Source organism: Leptonychotes weddellii, chromosome 15 (assembly GCF_054177405.1).
Source record: "Leptonychotes weddellii isolate Sample4059 chromosome 15, ASM5417740v2, whole genome shotgun sequence".
Taxonomy (NCBI): domain Eukaryota; kingdom Metazoa; phylum Chordata; class Mammalia; order Carnivora; family Phocidae; genus Leptonychotes; species Leptonychotes weddellii.
This window is the reverse complement of record NC_138383.1, coordinates 31,914,743-31,934,522: the sequence shown is the minus strand read 5'-3', so window position 1 is coordinate 31,934,522 and position 19,780 is coordinate 31,914,743. Positions and strand designations below refer to the sequence as shown.

The 19,780-nt window shown below is 41.3% G+C and overlaps 1 protein-coding gene across 1 annotated transcript in view; it reads left to right on the top strand.

Annotated features, from left to right (window-relative positions):
- Nucleotides 1-2,232: 2,232 nt before the first annotated feature.
- The window catches only part of HEATR6 (HEAT repeat containing 6), a 32,767-nt gene continuing 15,219 nt past the window's right edge, over nucleotides 2,233-19,780 (top strand). Inside the window, exons 1-9 of the mRNA XM_081805319.1 lie at nucleotides 2,233-2,470; nucleotides 6,528-6,635; nucleotides 8,752-8,892; nucleotides 9,367-9,482; nucleotides 10,326-10,440; nucleotides 12,063-12,164; nucleotides 13,059-13,196; nucleotides 14,908-15,206; nucleotides 16,053-16,230. Coding sequence (XP_081661445.1) covers nucleotides 2,264-2,470; nucleotides 6,528-6,635; nucleotides 8,752-8,892; nucleotides 9,367-9,482; nucleotides 10,326-10,440; nucleotides 12,063-12,164; nucleotides 13,059-13,196; nucleotides 14,908-15,206; nucleotides 16,053-16,230 — 1,404 coding nt within the window. The 5' untranslated portion in view covers nucleotides 2,233-2,263. The remainder of the gene's footprint in view (nucleotides 2,471-6,527; nucleotides 6,636-8,751; nucleotides 8,893-9,366; nucleotides 9,483-10,325; nucleotides 10,441-12,062; nucleotides 12,165-13,058; nucleotides 13,197-14,907; nucleotides 15,207-16,052; nucleotides 16,231-19,780) is intronic.

Sequence of the window (19,780 nt, the reverse complement as noted above, 5' to 3'; positions counted from 1 at the left end):
AAAGAAGATAACTACACATTATGGTAAATGTTCTGAAGGAAATAAACAAGGATGCGAATTAGAAGGGGAAGGGGGTAAAGCCTACTTCAGTTAGAATGATCCAGACTCTAATTAGGTGATTAAAATAAAGTCTTGACTGAGTTCCAAAATATGAAAGAGGTGATATTCCAGAGTAAGGCTCCAGATCACCTTACGCAGAATTTATAAAGGGAAATGGCTGTGAACATGCTTAGCATCTTTAAGGCCCCAAGGTCAATGTATGATTAAAAAATGCTGAGAGTGAGGAGGAGTAAGGATGTGTGAGGAGATTTTCTTGGGAGAACTTTTGCCAAGGTTTAAGTTCCACAGTTTGGGGGTTATTGTCTAAACACAAGCCAATGAAGGGGGCCCTCAAGTCCTCCCTGAGAGCTTGATGTATGTTTTCTTCAGTTGGTGATAACCAAAGGATAGGAATGTTCCTTTCCTTGTAGAAACCACACTGCCATCTGCAAGGGTATATTCCGTCAGAACTCAACAGACCGGTATCAGTACACTTTACAATATCTGGGTCATTCAGTTCTGAATAACAGTATGTGTGGGCCATCCATCTTACAACCTAAGATGAGCCACACTGAACCCAGATCCTTTCCAGTCTATATCACACCACCTCCACTGCGGTGATGACCAGGCCTCACATCCTTCTAGCCCAGTGTGTTGGATATCTCTTGTGCACTGCTTCAAACACTCTTGGCCTTACACTCTTATTTTAATCATCACTATGGCAACCAGTTTCTGTCAGGCATCTACTAGTTTAGCACAAGGTAACCAGTTTCTGTCAGGCATCTATCAGTTTAGCACAAGGTAACTTGTCAGAGACTTGCCTTGGACTTGTACCCTAGTACCCTACACCTCTCACTTTTGCCTCAGGGCTTCTTTGTACAAGAAGAAACTCCTGCAGGAACCACCACCCACTGATGCATGCTCAAATGAGAAACATTGGAAAAATGATGTTTGGCGGGGTAATGCTTGACAACAGAATTCAAAGGCTGACAGTTATATGCGCCCATCTCCCATTCCTCAGGAGGGGGTGCTGAGAACATTCCAGAAGGCATCTCAGAAAATCTGAAGGATTGAGCAATCACTCACCCTTTGCAATGGCCAATTCAATAGTACATATGTGTACTGATTCTCCTTTCTTCCCTGTTCATTCTTGACTAAATCACTAATATATCAACCTCACCTAACACTCTGCTTTGGGAGAAATCAGACTAACACTTCCATGACTAGGTCTCAGCTCCTGATCTTCCCTGAGCAAATGCTTGAATACCACAAATACATACACATACATAACATGCACATACATCCCAAGAATAAACAATAATAGGACATCTAAATTCAAACAAAAAATTAGTATTTCTCCCCAAAGCCCAAAGTCTTCAGAAAACAAGCTTTTCTAAAGCAAGCCCCCAATTGTTATTGCTAAACACAAGTGTTTTAGTCTCAGGATAAAACATGTACCTTCAGGTGACTTCAAGGTTTTCCCTAAGAATCACTGATAAGAATCTGCTTTATATTTGCATAATTCAAAAGCCCAAGAGATGACCAAATGTAAATTTCATGCCTTCACCTCTTGGGTGACTAAAAACGGTTTATGGCTTTTAAAATGGCTATTTTCTTTTCCAGCTTCTTGCTTTTAAGGCTACAGGAAATCTTGGGGTGTCCAATCTCAACCAGGTCACCCTTAGGCAGGTTATATTTTACATGGCTCAGTTTGAACTTCCAAATTACTTTTCTTGTGTAATGAAGTGCAAGATTCAAAGGAGGATGCAGAGCCAGCTGCAAGGAATACTGGGAATTATACCCTCTATTTACAGGGTGGTTTTGTGCCTGGGCAAGAATCAAGGGCTCTCACACGATGTAAGAAGAGTCCAAGGATGTTCTACAACTAGCAGTTTCTGCCACTGCCACCACAAACAGCCCCTCTCCAAATCCAGCCCGCCTGAAACGCTAGTACTAAAGAGCCATGTCAGCCTTGTCCAGGAACACACTTTCTAGGAGGACAAATAAAGTCCCACTTTTCAGTCAGGACTCAAAGACAAATGTAAGTTAAAAAACCCTCCAAGCTAATTTCTGACAAATATTCGCAAAGCAGGCAGAGGACGGTCCACGCAGAGGAGAGTCCAGGGTCTCACTCGGCTTCCGGTCTAAGGAAGTATTTCCGGAACTGGCGCGCGGAGCCGGGAACACCCCGGAAGTTATTTCCCTGTTGTCCTACGTAGGGAAGATGGCGGCGGCACACCTCCGCGGCTCGCCCAAAAACGAGCCGGCGCGGGCAATGCCACCGGACCAGAGCAGTGCCTTTCGCTGCTTGTCGGCCAGACTCTGCGCCCTGCGCCCGGATAACAGCAGCTCCGCCCGGACCGAGATCCACCTGCTCTTCGACCAGCTCATCTCTGAGAACTACAGTGAGGGCGGCGGCGTGACTCCGGAGGTAGGCGGCGTGCCGGGTGGGGAGGACTCGGGCCGCGCCTCCTGGCCCCGGCCCCGCCCTCAGGGGCCCTAGCGGGTAGCTCCCGCCTGCCGCGCCCGGCTTTTCCCAGCCCGGCTTCGCGTTACTTAGTTCTAGGCTCGCTGGCTCCCTCCGACCGTGACAGTCTCTGCCCTCCTCTATCTGGAAGATCCTGCAGTGCTTGGCAAACTCGCATCTTTAAAACCCCATTGATGACTTCTGCTCTGATAACACCGCAGGTGTCATCTCTGGTCCCACCTTCCCGTCCCCCAGCTCCACTCCCTGCATACAAAACACTTTGTATATAAAATTCACTTCTACCATTTATTGAATACATAGCACTCAGACCATCGTGTACTGTAATTTACGGTGTACGGTTCTAGGAATCTTACAACGTGGGTATTTTTAGATCTATTTTACTGATAAAAATACTGTGGCACGTAAAGATCCAATGTCCTGTTGCTGGCAAAAGGCAGAGGTAGAATTGGAGCCTAAGGCTGTCACATGCTCCCTGCCATTTTCTGTCCTTTCGTACTAGCACTTCTCTCTCTACCTCCTGTTTACAAGTACTCCGACACTGAGTAATAATAATAGTCACATCAGGCCTTGGATACTACTTACTGAACTCCCAGAACTCTTGACCCAGTCATACCCCTGCCTCTGGTGCTCACAGGCACCTCAAACTGGACAGTTCCTAAAAATGAAGTTACATTATCTCTGTAGACACACTATATCCACAACCCATCCCATCCCCCAACTCACAGAAACATGCCCAGTCTGCCAAGTCACACTGGCACAAACACTGGTGTTTTCCCTTTTTCTCCCAGATCTATCCAATTCGGATTCTTCAGATTCCATCTCATAAATATTTCTCATTCCCTTTTCTGTGTTCCCGCTGCCAATGCCTTAAGCCCTCAGGCAAGATGACTTTCCTGAACTCTTCCACTGGTCTCCTCAAACTTCTCTTCTGCCTCCTGTCTAGCTCTTCTCCAAACCATTTTTTGTCCTGCTACTAGAGTGATCTTTTCTTTTGTGAGAATAAAACCTGATTAGGAAGGCAAAACTCGGATTTGGGAAGATCTTTAATACATATTGGTAGATGATCAGAGCAAGTTACAGAACGGTTCATTGCAGTACGACACCAATATAGGGTGAGGAGTGCGTTTAACAGAGTATGTACATTTATAGATATAAAGAGTTCACAACAGGGCGCCTGGGTGGCTCAGTTGGTTAGGCGACTGCCTTCGGCTCAGGTCATGATCCTGGAGTCCCGGGATCGAGTCCCGCATCGGGCTTCCTGCTCAGCGGGGAGTCTGCTTCTTCCTCTGACCCTCCCCCCTCTCATGCTCTCTCTATCTCATTCTCTCTCTCAAATAAATAAATAAAATCTTTAAAAAAAAAAAAAGAGTTCACAACAACAAATGGAAAAGTTTACAACAAAATAATAGTGTGTGTCACTAGGGAGTGGAGTGGAATTAAGGGTTTACTCGGGAACTTTTTGCTTTATTGGCACAATTTGATATTTTTCCATCAAAAATATGTGCCTTTCGAGTCTCCTGTCACTTCTCCTTTTGTGCTCTGTGTACAGTCATTTAAAACCTGCTGTTCCTCAAGCATCTACTAGTGTTTCACTCCTGGAATACCAATTCCAGGTCTTTGCACACTTTATTCCCATTGCTTGCTGTGTCTTTCATTGCTTTGTCTGTCTGGCAGATTTTTAGTCATCCTTCATATCATTCCAAATTATGCTTAAAAATCACCTTCGTGAGGGGTGCCTGGGTGGCTCAGTTGGTTGCATGACTGCCTTTGGGTCAGGTCATGATCCTGGAGTTCCGGGATCGAGTCCCACATCCTGCTCCCTGCTCAGCGGGGCGCCTGCTTCTCCCTCGACCCTCTCCCCTCTCATGCTCTCTCTCTCTCTCATTCTCTCTCTCTCAAATAAATAGATAAAATCTAAAAAAAAAAAAAAATCATCTTCATGGGGCTCCTGAGTGGCACAGTGGGCTAAATGTCCGACTCTTGGTTTCAGCTCAGGTCATGATCTCAGGGTCCTGGGATGGAGCCCCACATCAGGCTCCACACTCAGCACAGAGTCTGCTTGGGATTCTTGCTCCCTCTCTCTCTGCGCCCCCCCCCCCTTGTGCTTTCTCTATCTGTAAAATAAATAAATCTTAAAAAAAAAAATCACCTCCATAAGACCTCCCTAATTACCATTTCCCCACGGAGTTTGCAGTTAATTCTTTCAACATTTAATTCACTTTAATTATTTGTGAGTATTTCTGTCTTCCTCACTGAGCTCTTTTTAAAGTTCAGGAATATGTTTGTTCACCTTTGGAGCCCAAAGATCTAGCACACTATCTAGCACGTAGTAAGTGCTCCAAACCTTTTAATTCAATAAACATCAGTGGATGAATGAATAGTGTGATTTGCAAATAGGTTGCCCTCTTTTTTTTGAAGAATTACCTAATTTTACAATAAATTTATACAGGTGTCATTTCTGATTTTCCCAGTGGCATTGAAAATATGGTTTGCTTATTTTCTTTTTCTTTTTTAAGATAGGAATAAATGAGTTCTATTCTTTTTTAATTTTTATTTCCCATATAGTTAACATATAGTGTTATATTAACTTCAGGTATACAATATAATGATTCAACAATTCCATACATCACCTGGTGCTCTTCACAAGTGCCCTCCTTAATCCCCATCATATGTTTAAAAAAAAAAAAAAGAAGAAGATAGCAGGAGGGGAAGAATGAAGGGGGGAAATCGGAGGGGGAGACGAACCATGAGAGACTATGGACTCTGAAAAACAAACTGAGGGTTTTAGAGGGGAGGGGGGTGGGGGGATGGGTTAGCCTGGTGGTGGGTATTGAGGAGGGCACGTTCTGCATGGAGCACTGGGTGTTATGCACAAACAATGAATCATGGAACACTATATCAAAAACTAATGATGTAATGTATGGTGATTAACATAACATAATAATAAAAAAAAAAATCCCCATCACCTATTTCACCCATCTCCCCACCTGCCTCCCCTCTGGTAACCATCAGTTTGTTCCCTATAGTTAAGAGTCTGGTTCTTGATTTGTCTCTCTCTCTTTTTTTTCCCCTTTGCTTGTTTTTTTGTTTCTTCAGTTCCACAGATGAGTGAAATCATACGGTGTTTGCCTTTCTCTGACTGACTTATTTCACTTAGCATAATACTTTCTAGCTCCATCCATGTCGTTGCAAATGGCAAGATTTCATTCTTCTTTATGGCTAGGTAATAATCCATTGTATATATAAACCACATGTTTATCCATTTATCCATGGATGGACACTTGGGCTGCTTCCATATCTTGGCTGTTATAAATAATGCTGCTATAAATATAGCGGTGTGTGTATCCTTTTGAATTAGTGTTTTTGTATCCTTTGGGTAAATACCTAGTAGTACAATTCCTGGATCACAGGAATTGTACTATTTTTGTTCTATTTTTAACTTTTTGAGGAATCTCTGTTTTGTTTTCCACAGTGTCTGCACAGTTTGCATTCCCACCAACAGTGTACGAGGGTTCCTTTTTCTCCACATCCTTGCCAACACCTGTTGTTTCTTGTGTTTTTGATTTTAGCCATTCTGACAGGTGTGCAGTGATATCTCATTGTAGTTTTGATTTGCATTTCCCTGATGATGAGTGATGTTCAGCATCTTTTCATGTGTCTGTTTGCTTACTTTTTGCTATCTTTAACTACAGTGTGTGCTTTTACATTCTGGAAGCCTTTCTTTGGTTATTTAATTGCACTGTCTACATATGTAGAGACTCTGGAGTCTTTAGCCTGACAAAAACCATATTGAGTCTTTTACTTTTTAGTACACCCCATTTCTGTGGTATCATTTAATTTTTTTTCCTAGTTTCTGCCTCAGATTTCATCTTTCCTCATTTTGAGTGTGAACATTCACTTTCATTTTTCTGTTTGGCTGTATTTGGTGGGCCGGTGGGGGTGGTTCTTCACTTGACTAATAGGCATATTGCCTTTTCATTGTCTTTTTTTTTTTTTGTAGGATGTCTGTACTCTTCTTGTCCAAGCTTGCCGACTGGTGCCTCTTAATCAGAATCATCTTGTCAGCAAAGTGTCTCAACTTATCCACCATTTACTTAACAGATTACAGGTAATCATGTGTATAACCTTAGAATTCATCATAAACTAAACCTTTGAAATGCTATGTCTGTGTTAGGTGTGATAGGCTGATATTTTGAGAAACTGCAAAAAGCAGTTCCTTACTAAGAATGATATTAAATGTAATTCTGATGAAAAAATTATGCTGCACAATTCTAGAAGTTTGTCCATTAGAGGTGTCCCTTTCTGTTTGGTTCAAGAAACCAATATCGTTGAGGCCCCCAGGTCTTAGGATTTTTCATGGAAGATGTATTTGACCAAGATATATCTAAGAATAAGTTGAAACAATCCCCTGCTCCTTTCCTACCAATATTTTTTCCCCTTTCCCAAAGCTACCATTTTTTGGTCTACTTTGTTCATCATAAAACATAAGAAGTAGCTTGGGAGCAAGAGGACATTAGATGAAAAGACTCCTGTTATTTATATCAAGATGTGTACTATAGCTCCCCTCTCTCCAGAACCTTTATAACTTCCTAAATAAATCTCATATCTTTTTAGGAACAGTTCAGAAGTTGTGGCTGTTACTTACCATAAGATACCACATGAGTACGTGAATGTGGTTAGCGCAAACCTTACAATTAGCATTATGCAATCTAAGATTCTTTTGGCTGCAAGAAACAGAAAAGCCAACCTAGAATAGCTAAAAAATTTTTTTTTAAATTATCTTATGTCACAACCCCCAAGGGAGGCACTCTAAGGGGCACTTAATAATAAGAAACTTATTTCATTTGCCACCAGTGTATGGGTTTTGGGCATCTCTCATAGTCAGGATGACACCTTGGCATCCTGTGTGAAATAAATAAATAACATCCTGCAGAAGCAAAAGAACAATTTATTTTGTGTCCCTTTGATTTAAGAATGAGGCAGCTTGTCCCCTACACTCTCCATCAGACCTCCCCTGATAGCTGGCTGGGGAGACCTAGGTCATACGAGAAACCCCTCTACACCCATTGATCAGGGGAATGGTACTACCATGAGTGGCTTAAACCAGGGGTCAGCCTTGACTGCACATTAGAATCACCTGGAGGGCTTAAGCTCCCTAGATGATTACAATGTAGCTCAACTCTTATATCAAAGTTTCTTAATCTCAGCACTATTGATATTTTGGATTGGATGATTCTTAGTTGAGGGGCACTGTCCTGTGCATTGTAGGATTTTAGCAGCATCCCTGGTTTCTCCCTTAGAAGCCAGTAGCATCCCCCCAATTGTGAATGTCTACAGATACTGCCAAATGGGCAAAAAAATCTTATTTCCCTGGGAAATAAGATTGCCCCTGGTGGAGAACCACTGTCTTAGCTAATTGGGATTTACCGTCAGGTTTCATGTACAAGAGATGAGCACCCAAATAAAATCAGTATTCTGCCAACAGGAGATAGGAGATGAATGCTGATGGGTAAGCAGTGTCTGCTACGTGTGTCTTCCTAAATGAAATGAGGCTATTTTCAAGTTTAGAATTTTTCACACTGATATGGTGTCTTCTAAATGTTTACTGTTCTCAGGTATATTACCTTTGTAACATGGGCAGTTGGAAAAATTCTTGATCACATATGGTACCTACAGCCGTTAGCCAACTTTCTAGCTTTTGATGACAGGTTATCTCAATAATTCATGAATTGATACTTCGATTAGCCTACTTTGTCTCAACAAGATTATAAACTCCTTGAGGACAAGAATATGCCCTCTCTTCCTGTCTTATTCCCTACATCAGGGTGAGACATAATAGCTATTTAGCAGACATATATGTTCACAGTGTATTTGTTGAGCATTTATTATGTAGAAGGCAATTTCAGTGGATTGAGTCTTACACATATATATGGATTTACAGCTGCCAGTGTCTGGTTAGCTCAAGGAAAACTTACAAGGACTTGGCCGGGTTCTACTTTGTGTGGAGGGAGTAAGGGGGAGGAAATGAGCAAGGCCGTGGGGCAAGGAGAAGGCCTTGTCTTGACCAAACTTTCAAGGCCTTTAGAGCTGATCTTTTTGATCCCAAAAAGATGGGCTCATGTGCTCTCCTTTTCATAGCCTGATTCAGGTGAGCATACATGTCCGAAAGGATAAAAATATTTTTTTACAAGTTAGATCATGCATATTTTTTCCTCTCTTGATAGGTGATTGTGGATGAACAAAACCTGGATTTCCTGTTGGCGTATGCTATTTCTGCTATTCAGCAGTGTAGTTCCTGGACACACATGGAAATTCTTCAAGCCCTGGCAGCTCTGGTTTACTGCAATGGCTCAAAATGTCAAAAGGTAGTTTAAACTGTGTTCTGTCTTTCCTTCAAAAGGTTAGGAACACAGGCTCTGAACCAACAGGCCTGTGCTGAGGTTTCTATCCTGTCATTCATGATATGTGTGACCTTGAGCAACCCTTACTCAACCACTTTGAGCCTCATTTCTTCGTGTATACAGTAGTTCGTCAGAGGATGAAGTGAGACAGTCCTTCTGAAATGCTTAGCACTCAGGAAATACCATTACCATTTTTTATTATTACTACTCTTCAGCTATGTACCCACAACTAAAGAGCTTCAGCAACTACCTGGGCTGGGAGCAGTGAACCCCACTGGTGTTTTGGGGCACATCTTTGCATGCCCATCTGGAAGATTTACCTAGCAGCTAGTCGTCTGGTACTTAACTGCCCTTCAGTTTAAAAACTGACATCTGTCTAAAGAGTAATATTTTCTTAGAAGCTTTCTTTGACCAACATTAGCTGTTACTTTGTTTTAGTACCTCCCAGGCTTGCTAGGCAAGAGCGGGATTTTGATGAAGTTGAGTGACTTGGCTCAGCCCGACCCTGAAGTTCGGAGAGCTGCGGTACACTGTATGGCAAATTTATGTCTCAGGTATGTGGAGCCAGTAACATCTCCCAGCCATGGTAAGATAGGGCCTCTCGTGGGCCCTTTGTAGGTGGTTCAATCTGTCTGAAGCCAGAGCCAACTTAGAAAAAGAACCTACTGTGTGGTTCCCATGTGCCTCACTAATAAGATCATCTTATATTGTTTAATTTTAATATTGCTTATAGAAAAGATAAAGGAAAAACTAGACTAGGACCTTATCCCTAAAATAGGGTAAAAGGAGTCCATGTGCAATATGTCAAGGTTTTGTTTTCTGTTGATATAAATTTTAACCATACTGAGTCTTTTAGAATATAGTCATATGAATTTAAGCTTTGTTGAGGCATCTTTCAAGGCCAGTTTCTTCTAAGAAATTGGAACCAATCCCAGCCACCCAGTTGTAGATGCCTGCAATGAAAAATGAGGAGCACAGACCTGAGCTGCTGTGTGGTATCTGGTCTCTGTATTGTCCAATGGGTCCAACGTCCAATGGGTAGGAGGGCTGGCTCAGCTGTGTGACTCTAGCTTGACAGGCCCTGTCTGCATTCTTTCCCCTCTAAACACTGAAAAGCAGAACTAAAAAGGATTTCTTCCTCTATACTTCTTCCACCACAAACTTCTGTAACTTTTCCCTATGGAAACCACTCTTCCTCTTTCCTATTGATTCCATGCTTGTGCTGTCCTGCAGCCATAGTTAATTACCCAGAGTGCACAGTCTTCCTTAATACAGTTTCATCCAAGGGTGTATTCCCACTCCGTTGGTCTGTATTACTGCTGTTTTTAATTCTTACTCTTGCGAGCCTCATTTCAGAGAAGACTGAGTTTGCGTTGCTTTCTTTGTGTGTGTTTTAGTGTGCCAGGGCAGCCATACTTGGAGGAGCCCTACCCAGATATCTGCTTCCGGGCTTTCCTGACCGCTTTACAGTCTCCGAAATCATCTGATATGGATGATATCACGTTTTGCATGGTAGGTGGGGCTACCACTGATCTTATGCCTGTTACAGGTGTGTCTAGGAGCAGCAGAACAGAGGCTGTTACTGAAGAGTATAATGCTGAATTTGTTTTGTCTAGAGATAATAGGCATACGTGGAATGTTTATAACTTACAAAGATGGACATCATATCTTTCAGGTTTAAATTACAAGACAGTTTCTATTTATTTTGTTTTGCAATTTTAAAGCTTTTTAAAGAAAAGTATTTTTTTCCCTCCTGACATGAAAGCAATACAATTTCAAACTAGTAACTGTCATTTTATTTTATTTAATTTATTTTTTTTAAGAGAGGGAGAGTGCAAGCAGGGGGAGGGGGGCAGAGGGAGAGAGAATCCCAAGCAGGCTTCACACACCCAATATGGAGCCCGACACGGGGCTTGATCTCACAACCCCAAGATCATGACCTGAGTCAAAATTAAGAGTCAACCGACTGAGCCACCGATGAGCCCCTAGTAACTATCTTTTAGATGGAAGGGAAAGGAGTAGATTTCAATAGTATCTGCAATATTATTTCTTTTTTAAAAATCTGATAGAAATATGACAGTTTGTTAACATATTTTAAATTCAGAGTGACACATATCAGAAATTACAGATCTGTGATGGCGAAGGTTCCTCAAAGTTCCCTCCTCAGATATAACCACCTGGAACAGTTTGTTCTACAAGCCCCCAAATATTTTTTCTGTACGTAGATGAGCATAGTTTATAATTTTCAAGTGGGGTCATATTAAATACGCTGTTTTACAATTTTATCTCCTTTTTAAAGTGAATATTTCTTGGGCACCTGTTGATGTACCTCAGGCTTTCTGACTGCTGTCACTGGGAGACCTTGGGCAAGTTGCTGAACTTCTTGAGCCTCCCTGTTCCTTCTCTCTGAAATGGGACAAATGATGCAATTACCTTGTAGGGGTCTTGCGAGCAGTATATGAAATACAGCATTTAGAGTGCTTGGCAGATGCTTGCTGTTATTATGGTTGAGTTTCCCATGTAGCAGAGGGTCAGTTTCTTATACAATCATTGTCATAGTAGGTGGAAATGGAAGTTTTTTTTAGTGTTTCCACTATTTCAGAAAAAGGCTGTGGTCCACATCTTCTCCTTGGGGGGGGGTGCGTATTTCTTTAGGATGGTATTTCTTAATGAGAATGCTGGGTCAGAAGATCAATCTGGATCAGACTTGCCCTCTAGAAACCTGTTCCCACACACATGCCTTTGCCTTTAAGAACTAGTGAGGTTGCTGCATCAGAGAGCTTCCCCACTTCCGGTCTCCGCTGCCACTTTTCCATCCCTATCACCTTCTTCCCACTACAGACCTCTTCTTTTTTTTTTTTCTTGCTCACCGTTTGTACATACTAGCTTATAAACATGTACGATAAGACCACTCTTCCGTGAGGGCACTCTATTCTCCTAAAAAATAATTAGCAGTGGTTCATCAGATCTCTCTCCTCTGGGTCTTCTTTTGTTTTGTTTTTTTTCCCCCTCCTTTTGAATGGTTTTTTCCATCATGTAGAGACTTTCTCCTCCAGCCTCAGTGGTGCTAGAAAGTTGATCCCTGGATAACCACATTTCCTTTACCTTTAAGCTTGTCCTCTTCTTTCCCCTAGTTGTTACAAAATGCATTAAAAGGTATACAGTCTCTTCTAAATGGGGGTAAGATGAAACTGACACAGACGGAGGAACTTGGAGCTCTTCTGGCTGTGCTAAAGGTAAGGCATTGCCCGTTTAAACCCAAGTCCTCATTATGGCGAGTGTCTTTCCTACTTAAACCCAGGCATAAGACCACTTTACATCACCACTCCAAGGCTGGCTTTAGGGTATTATATTTTAGGAGAGATCATTCAAATGTTCATATACAAGCATACTTAAAATTAAGAACTGAAAACAGTAAACCTTGTTTTAAGTAAATATATCAAAATTCTAAAACTTTACTTATGAATCTTAACTTAGGAAAGGAATAGGTTATGATCTGTAGATAACTTAATTTTAGATCGTCTCAAACCTGTTTATATTTGAAAGAAGAACCAGGGCTTCCCTTTGGCTCTTGGCCCATGCAGTAGGTGGGCCAGTCAAGATGGCATCAATAGACTGCATCCTTTGGCTTCTGAGCCTGCCGGTCAGTGGGAAGGTCAGATCAGCCTCTCTGGGGACCCACCTTTTAGTTCAGCCAGGAGGTGGCCTCCAGTCAAAGCCATGTATGATAACTTAGATTGATCATGACTAAAACTTCAAATCTTTCCCTGTCCTGTCTCCCAAATATACAGACAGCTAGGTGTGGACATGGATAAGCAAAATAAGAATGATTGATTGGTTAAAAAATTATAGATCAAATGATTGGATAAATTTTAAAAATTAATAAATAAAAAACATAAGTAAATAAACTAAAATCAAGCCTAACCTAATCTGGCCAGACCAGATCCATCCAGATGAGATTAAACTCTTCTATAAGCCCTAAACCTCCAAGGTATCAATTTTCTGTCCATTTTAATTTCCTTAATAAGCTTCTGGACATTAATTTGTTCATTGATGTGATCCAGAATATGGTGAATCATTCTGTTTTATGATTAGTTTTGTGTGTGTGTTTCCTTAATCATCATTATTAGAAATCTATGTTTCATGGACTCCCGGGACTAAACATAGAGCTGCCCACAGTGTTATACCCCACTCCACTTCCTCAGTATGATGGGCGACCACCTGTCAAACCACAGCAATCTGAATCCAGCGCTTCCCGACCAACTGCGGTACGCCTGTGTCTGCTTAGGTTTAAGTTGTGGATTGCCTTTAATTGCTTGTTATGTGTGTTTTCTATGATTTGCATCACTACTTGTTCCAAAGGCTCACCTTGAATTTGATTTCAGTTTAGGGTTTTTAGCATAGTAAATTTAAATTCATCAGACTGCTGGAAACACCAGTTAGAGTCTCTTATATTTCTAAGCGTTCTAGACAATAGAACAGATGTAACAGTGGGCATTCATTTTATACCCAAAGCCACACATCCTTGTTCCCCAAATGCTCAAGACCACAGGCCAACCAGCTTTCTCTATAAAAGGCTAATTGGTAAATATTGTAGGTCTCAGTTACAACTGCCAAATTTCCCAGCCTGTTCATATAGCTGCCATCTCCCTTATGTTTCCATTGGAGAACCTAGAGCATATAGATATATGGGCCACGGTATTACATCTAGAAATGTATCCGGTATTACTTTCAAAATGCTTATAATTAGAAATTCTTTCACTCATTGACTTATGCAACATTAACTGAACTTCTGCCACATCCCAGACATTATGTTAAGCATTAAGGATATAGACTCTGCTTTTTGGAGTTTGGGAGAGAAGGGGAAGGTGGATAAATAAGCAACTAAAGTGCAGTATTGTGATTTCTTTCATCAGAATATTCACAGGGTATACTGGGATCACATTCAGGGTACCCAGTCCAAATAGAGGAGTAAGAGGGGGCTTTTTAAAAGATGTGGTGGCCAAACTGAGACTTAAGAATGAGTAGAGTACAAAAAGGAAGGAAAGCGTTTTATTCAGAGGGAACAGAAGGTGCGTAAGCATAGAGAATGAGCATGGGCTTAGCCCATTTGTTAACCAGTAGGCTAGAGTTTATCAGGTGTGTGCAGGGGAAGGCTGGGACACGTAGGTAGCATAGGCCACATCCTAAGAGTCTTATACAGTATGCTAAGGAGTTAGTTTTTATCCTACAGGTGGTAGAGATGAAGACTCTCATTTGGGGAGTGAGGTGATCAGATACACATCTTAGAAAAATCACTAAGGTAGCAAGTAAAAGGGTGTGAGTCTGGAGCCACATTAATAATGCAAAATAGAAGGGATGAGGACCTTCCTCCTCAAAGTCAGGGACCTTGCAGAGGGTGGCACAGATTCCAAAGATATTTGGAAAGGAAATAGGAGAAAGGGAAAAAATTGGCTTTTACTTCGTATCTACAAAGCCCCAGTGCCCTAAAACATGCACTGTATGTGGTGGATTAGCATCTCTCTTCTATATCTAGAGAGGCACTAGCTACGTGTCTTATCTGGAAGAACTGAGAAAATTGTCACTCAAGTCCTTTTCTATACTCTAATTCTGTTGCAGCTGAATGCTTTCACAACTGTGCAGGGAAGGTAGCATTAGCCTCATGCTTACAGATGAGGAAGGTCAAGCTAATGAAAGGCTAAGTGATGTGCTCAGAGTCACAGGGGTAGAATATAAAAAGCCAGGCTACAAGCGTGGCTCTGTCGCACGCACTTCACGCCTTATTTCCCATGGTCCAGTGGGGTGTGTGTAAGCGCTTAGCATAGCATCGGACACGCAGAGTAGGAAATAAGTGCCACTTTTTTCTCTTCTCTTTTCTTCTTTCCTCATACTACATGTTGGGGACATATTTAGTAGTTATTAAATGAGAAAGGCACCAATAGCTGTCATATATACATTTTCATTTGCTCCTAAAATCAGAGTAAAAAGAAAAAATCGAAAGTAAAATCGAAGAAAATCCAGCAAGGAGAAGAGGAAGAGGAAGAATCCAGTGGTGAAAGAGAAGTAGCACCCGTTGCTGGCCTGGGCAGAGAGCACCTGCATGAGGGGGACACTCCCTGTTCCTCCTCCCTGGGAGGCCAGAGTTTGCCGGTGGAGGGAAGCGGCACTGCAGGAAAAGACCGAGTCCCCCTGCCCATCCGGTCTGCCGGCTGGAAGAGGGTCAGCAGTAGTGAGTCCGACTATTCCGATGCTGAAGGAGGCATGCAGAGTAAAATGAGGTAGTAGTATTTTGTTATGTTGTTATGCCTTATAATCTCTGTTGCTTGTAAGTTTATAACTTTGCTTAGAAACCTCACTGGTGCACGGGATTTAACTTGAAGATTCATTTATGCGGGCTTTGCGTTACTCTGCATTTTGCCTCATTCCCTTCATCTGCCTTTGTACATGTGGTCCCTCTGCCTGGAATTTCCTTTCATTCTCTCTGCCTTCTTGCTTTGTTAACCACTACTCATCTTCAGTACAAGCTCAGCAGTCACGTCCTCTGAGAAGTCTTTTCTGACGGTTCCCCCCAACCCCCACCCCAGTTCTGGCTTAGGTCCCTACTCTATGACCCCTTGACTTATCCCCACCTTAGTGTTGATCATGCTGTGTTGCGGTTACCTCTTTAACTCTCTGTCTCTGCCATTCATGAGCTTGTCAGGGACACGGGCAGGCTTTATGTCTGTCGGCCTCAGCCCAGCACCTGGCACATACTTAAGTACTCTGGACTTGTTTGTTGGATGAATGGATACTCTGCAGTGTTTCATATCTTCTGTTGGATGAATGGATACTCTGCAGTGTTTCATATCTAACACTAGTTTCCTGACCTCAAACTGTTGCCCTTTTATTTTCTGTTTAGTTGTGTTTTATATTGTCGACTTTATTAACTTGCTATATAAACAAATTGCTTTAACAAGTTTTGATTGAAAAATATTTTTTTTAATATCACATTGGCATCTTTTCCTTAGGGTTTATTCAGAATGTTGAATTTCTTAATGTATCATTTGAGTTGGCTGGAATAAATAGCCTTTCATGTCTATATTTTTTAAAACTATTAAGACTTTTTTCTTCCTTCTCTTGGGTAGGTCTTACCAAGCCAAAGTTCGCCAAGGAGCATTAGCTTGCTTTCTTTCTACTATAAAATCGGTAGAAAAAAAAGTTCTTTATGGCTACTGGTCAGCCTTTGTTCCTGATACGCCTGAGCTTGGCAGCCCTCAGTCCGTGTCCTTGATGACTCTTACATTAAAAGATCCTTCTCCGAAGGTAAAAGCATTTAAATTCTCAGCATGATAGTAGGAAGAAGAACTTTACACATCTTCGTTGTTTTCTCTACCTTTTCTGATCTCATCTGAATACAGTGCTCATTAATACCAGCCCAAGTTCTGACCTGAGAACCACTGGACAGGCAGGAGGCTAGAAATGGGCTTATGTGAATAACAGGTTGAGAAAGATCACAGTGAGGTTGCCTCCTGCCCAGGGCTCGCTTCAAGCCTGAGCACACTGAGTGTTATAACTTCAGTGTCCCTTTTGAGCTGCACTGAAGCAGCTGTGCTTCCTTCCCTCCGATGAAAATGTTGATTGCGTGGTATTTGTAATAGGAAAAAATTAAAAGTGGCTTAAACACTCAGTGGAATATCTTGGTCCATAGTGGTTATGAAGGAAATGAAAATGTTTATGATGAGAAAACATAAGAAAACTTCTGGTGACCCTTCAAAAGCTCTTATAGGGTCAAGAAAAATAAATGGGCCTCAGTTGTACACAAAAAAATGGCAAATGCCCAATAACCTGAGTAGTTAAAAGTGGCAGAAATTTTTCAGATTGACTGACTCAATAGCAAAGGAGAACCTGGGAGGAAAATGGGAATGAGTGGTGGCAAATAAGTCAGTAATGAAGCCATTCTGGTAATTGAAAGGAAAACTACTATAAAGGATAAAAATACGTAATATTTGAAGAGTCTCCAGCTGAGGGGAGCCCGGCAGTAGCTGAGGAGATGGTGCTGTGGAGCAAGTAGGCCAAGTACAGTGCCCGCACCGCAGCCGCACCCCTAAGGGGGGAGGGGCACGTGAGACTGCGGTATGAGGACAGAGAGGTTATGGAGTCAGATCTCATGAAAGTGGTGGAGTTCACGTCTTTATAATGTTTGCATTTGACTTAGAGTGTCATGAGAAATTTTACGTACTGCAAAGTACTCCTTGATTTGGTATCTTTTTGGGTTCTTGGTCTTTAACTTTGGTGAATGCAAGAAATGTGATGAGAAAAAAGTGCTGTAATGATACGACCGAGGGTAGATTCACCTGGAAGCACAGTTCCCACTGATACACTGAGAAACTTTCCAAAGAGAAACGGACAGAAGGAAAGGGGGCTGGCCTTTTCATTCAGACAATGGATTGCTTTCAGGAAATTACAGTAGGAGATGCTACAACAGTTAATTGCAAAGGAGAAAACTTAGAAACTTCCTTTAAGATTTGGCTGTGGAGCAGTACTTGGGAAATGGTCACATTTTTACATGTTGGAAATGTGCTTCAGAAAGCACATCCTGTATGTTTCCAGGCAGCACATAGCAGATTATCAGTACAAATACTGTGACTAATTTGCAGATTTCTTCTATATAAATTCCTCAGTTGTTAAAAAGGTAGATTATTATCAAGGCTTGATCTAAGGAACAAACTATGGGGCGTACTGTCTTCTTGGTACCTTGAGAATTTTCCTGATTTTGAAATTCCATAATGATTATTTCTCTTTTAGAGAGTTATGAAATGTGGAAACAAATCAAAATCTTGAGTAGTAGATAGCATAACTAGGAAAGCACGGACTGGTAAATAATCAGGTTTTCTCTCATAAGGCCAACCAAGAACAGATGACCTTGGCTTGGATATCTCCAGATCTAGAGACCCCGACACAGTGTTCAAATGCCTCCACCCTAAAGGCAACCAACTCTGGAAATGCAGTCAAATAAAATTAACCTTGAACATGTGTGCAGAATAATCAGTTCTGGGACGAAGCCAAAGAAGGGAACATCCAGGTGCTTCGAAACCTCACTGCTACCCACTCCCAGCAGTGACTTCTTTATCACCCTCCCAGAAAGATTGAGACCAAACAAACATGAGAAAAGGAAAACATAAGGATTGACTGAGCTACCTTAGCAGACATTTCTGCTACATCCATAGGTAGCAAAAAAGGGAAAATGCTTTCCAGTTTCATTACCTTTGAACAAGACTACATGTCCAAGGGAGTGAAACCAGCCACTGGTGAAATGGAGCACGCTGATGTTTATCAGATTGAAAAGTCTTCATCCATAATTGCAAATATTCAGATAATAAAAACTTAACAAAATGAATTCTCTGGAGAGCTATACCTCTTACGGTTTGCTTGCACATCAGTAATTTCTGCTGAAAATGCTGATCAGAACCGCTAAACAGTGTATGAAATATTGATGTAAAAGGCAGTGAAGCAGAACTTGAATGAAATTCAATGTCATAAATAGCATTTTTTTTAGGAACAAAGATATGTTAAACAGGGTTTAAGTCAGAACTATGAGAAGTATAATTTGATATATCACATTTTTTATAGATTTCATACCTCAGTGATATATTTCAGTGACATTACTTTTGTTTTCATCTGTGATGGTCATGGAAACTTTTTCCCTCTTAGGGTACCAAAGTTAATTGAGCTAAAATTCTTTGACTTTTGAGCATAAGTTCATCTCTCTCCACAACTTGGTTTTTAATTGTAATTGGTTTGCGAGCTGTTGGAATCGTGGTTTTTAATTGCTGTCTGAAGAAATGGAGGTTTAACAACATCTACCTTTTTCAGTTCAGATCAGCCAACTAATCAGGGGTTGGCAAGGTATGTTTTTGTATGACCCATGAGCTAAGAATAGTTCTATGCTTTTAAATGTTTTTTTTTAAATGATATTTCATGATTGTAAAAATTATATGAAATTCAGATTTCATTGTCCATAAGTAAAACTTCATTGGAACAAAGTCCTATTTATTTTTTATTTAGTGTCTTTTCTACTATGGCTGTGTGGTTGCAACAGAGACTCTTGGGCCTACAAAGTCTAAAATATAAAGTATGTGCTACTGGTCCTTTGCAGAAAAAGTTTGCCAGCCCCTGATCTAAGTCTTTCTTGGGTGAGCTGACTTGTGACTTGTGCACGAGTTCTTTCTCATGCATGGTCTCTCAAACACACACGTGTGCGCACACACATAATTTCCTAATACATTGTCAACTTCCTAACTTCAGGGATTATGCTTAATTCCAGAGACTCATTGCTGTACTACAAATTTATTTTCAAAGCAGTAAATTTGCAGTTTTTTTGTTTGTGAGTCCACTCTACAAAAGGCGTGCAAAAATGATTTATTCCTTCCTTGTTCCTTGGAGGTGATATGGTTGAAGATTTTCTGGAAAACCTTTTTCATATCAAACTCAGATATGCTTCATGATGAGCAAATATTTAGATTAGAATTTTTATCTTTTTTAAAGATTTTATTTATTAGAGAGAGTGAGAGAGTGAGCACAAGCAGGTGGGGGGGCAGAGGGAGAAGCAGGTTCTCCGCTGAGCAAGGAGCCCAATGTGGGGCTCAATCCCAGGAACCCGGGATCATGACCTGAGCCGAAGGCAGACCCTTAACCAACTGAGCAACCCAGGTGCCCCTAGATTATGTTGAGTCTCCATTTTAAAAATATCTGACAGTGTTTAATTGGCATTTTGGGGGATTGGCCAAAGAGGGTACAATATTGCATTATTAGTCCTACATTTATCACCTACATTCCATTTTGGTTTAATTGGCTTTCTTTTTATTTCTTTTTT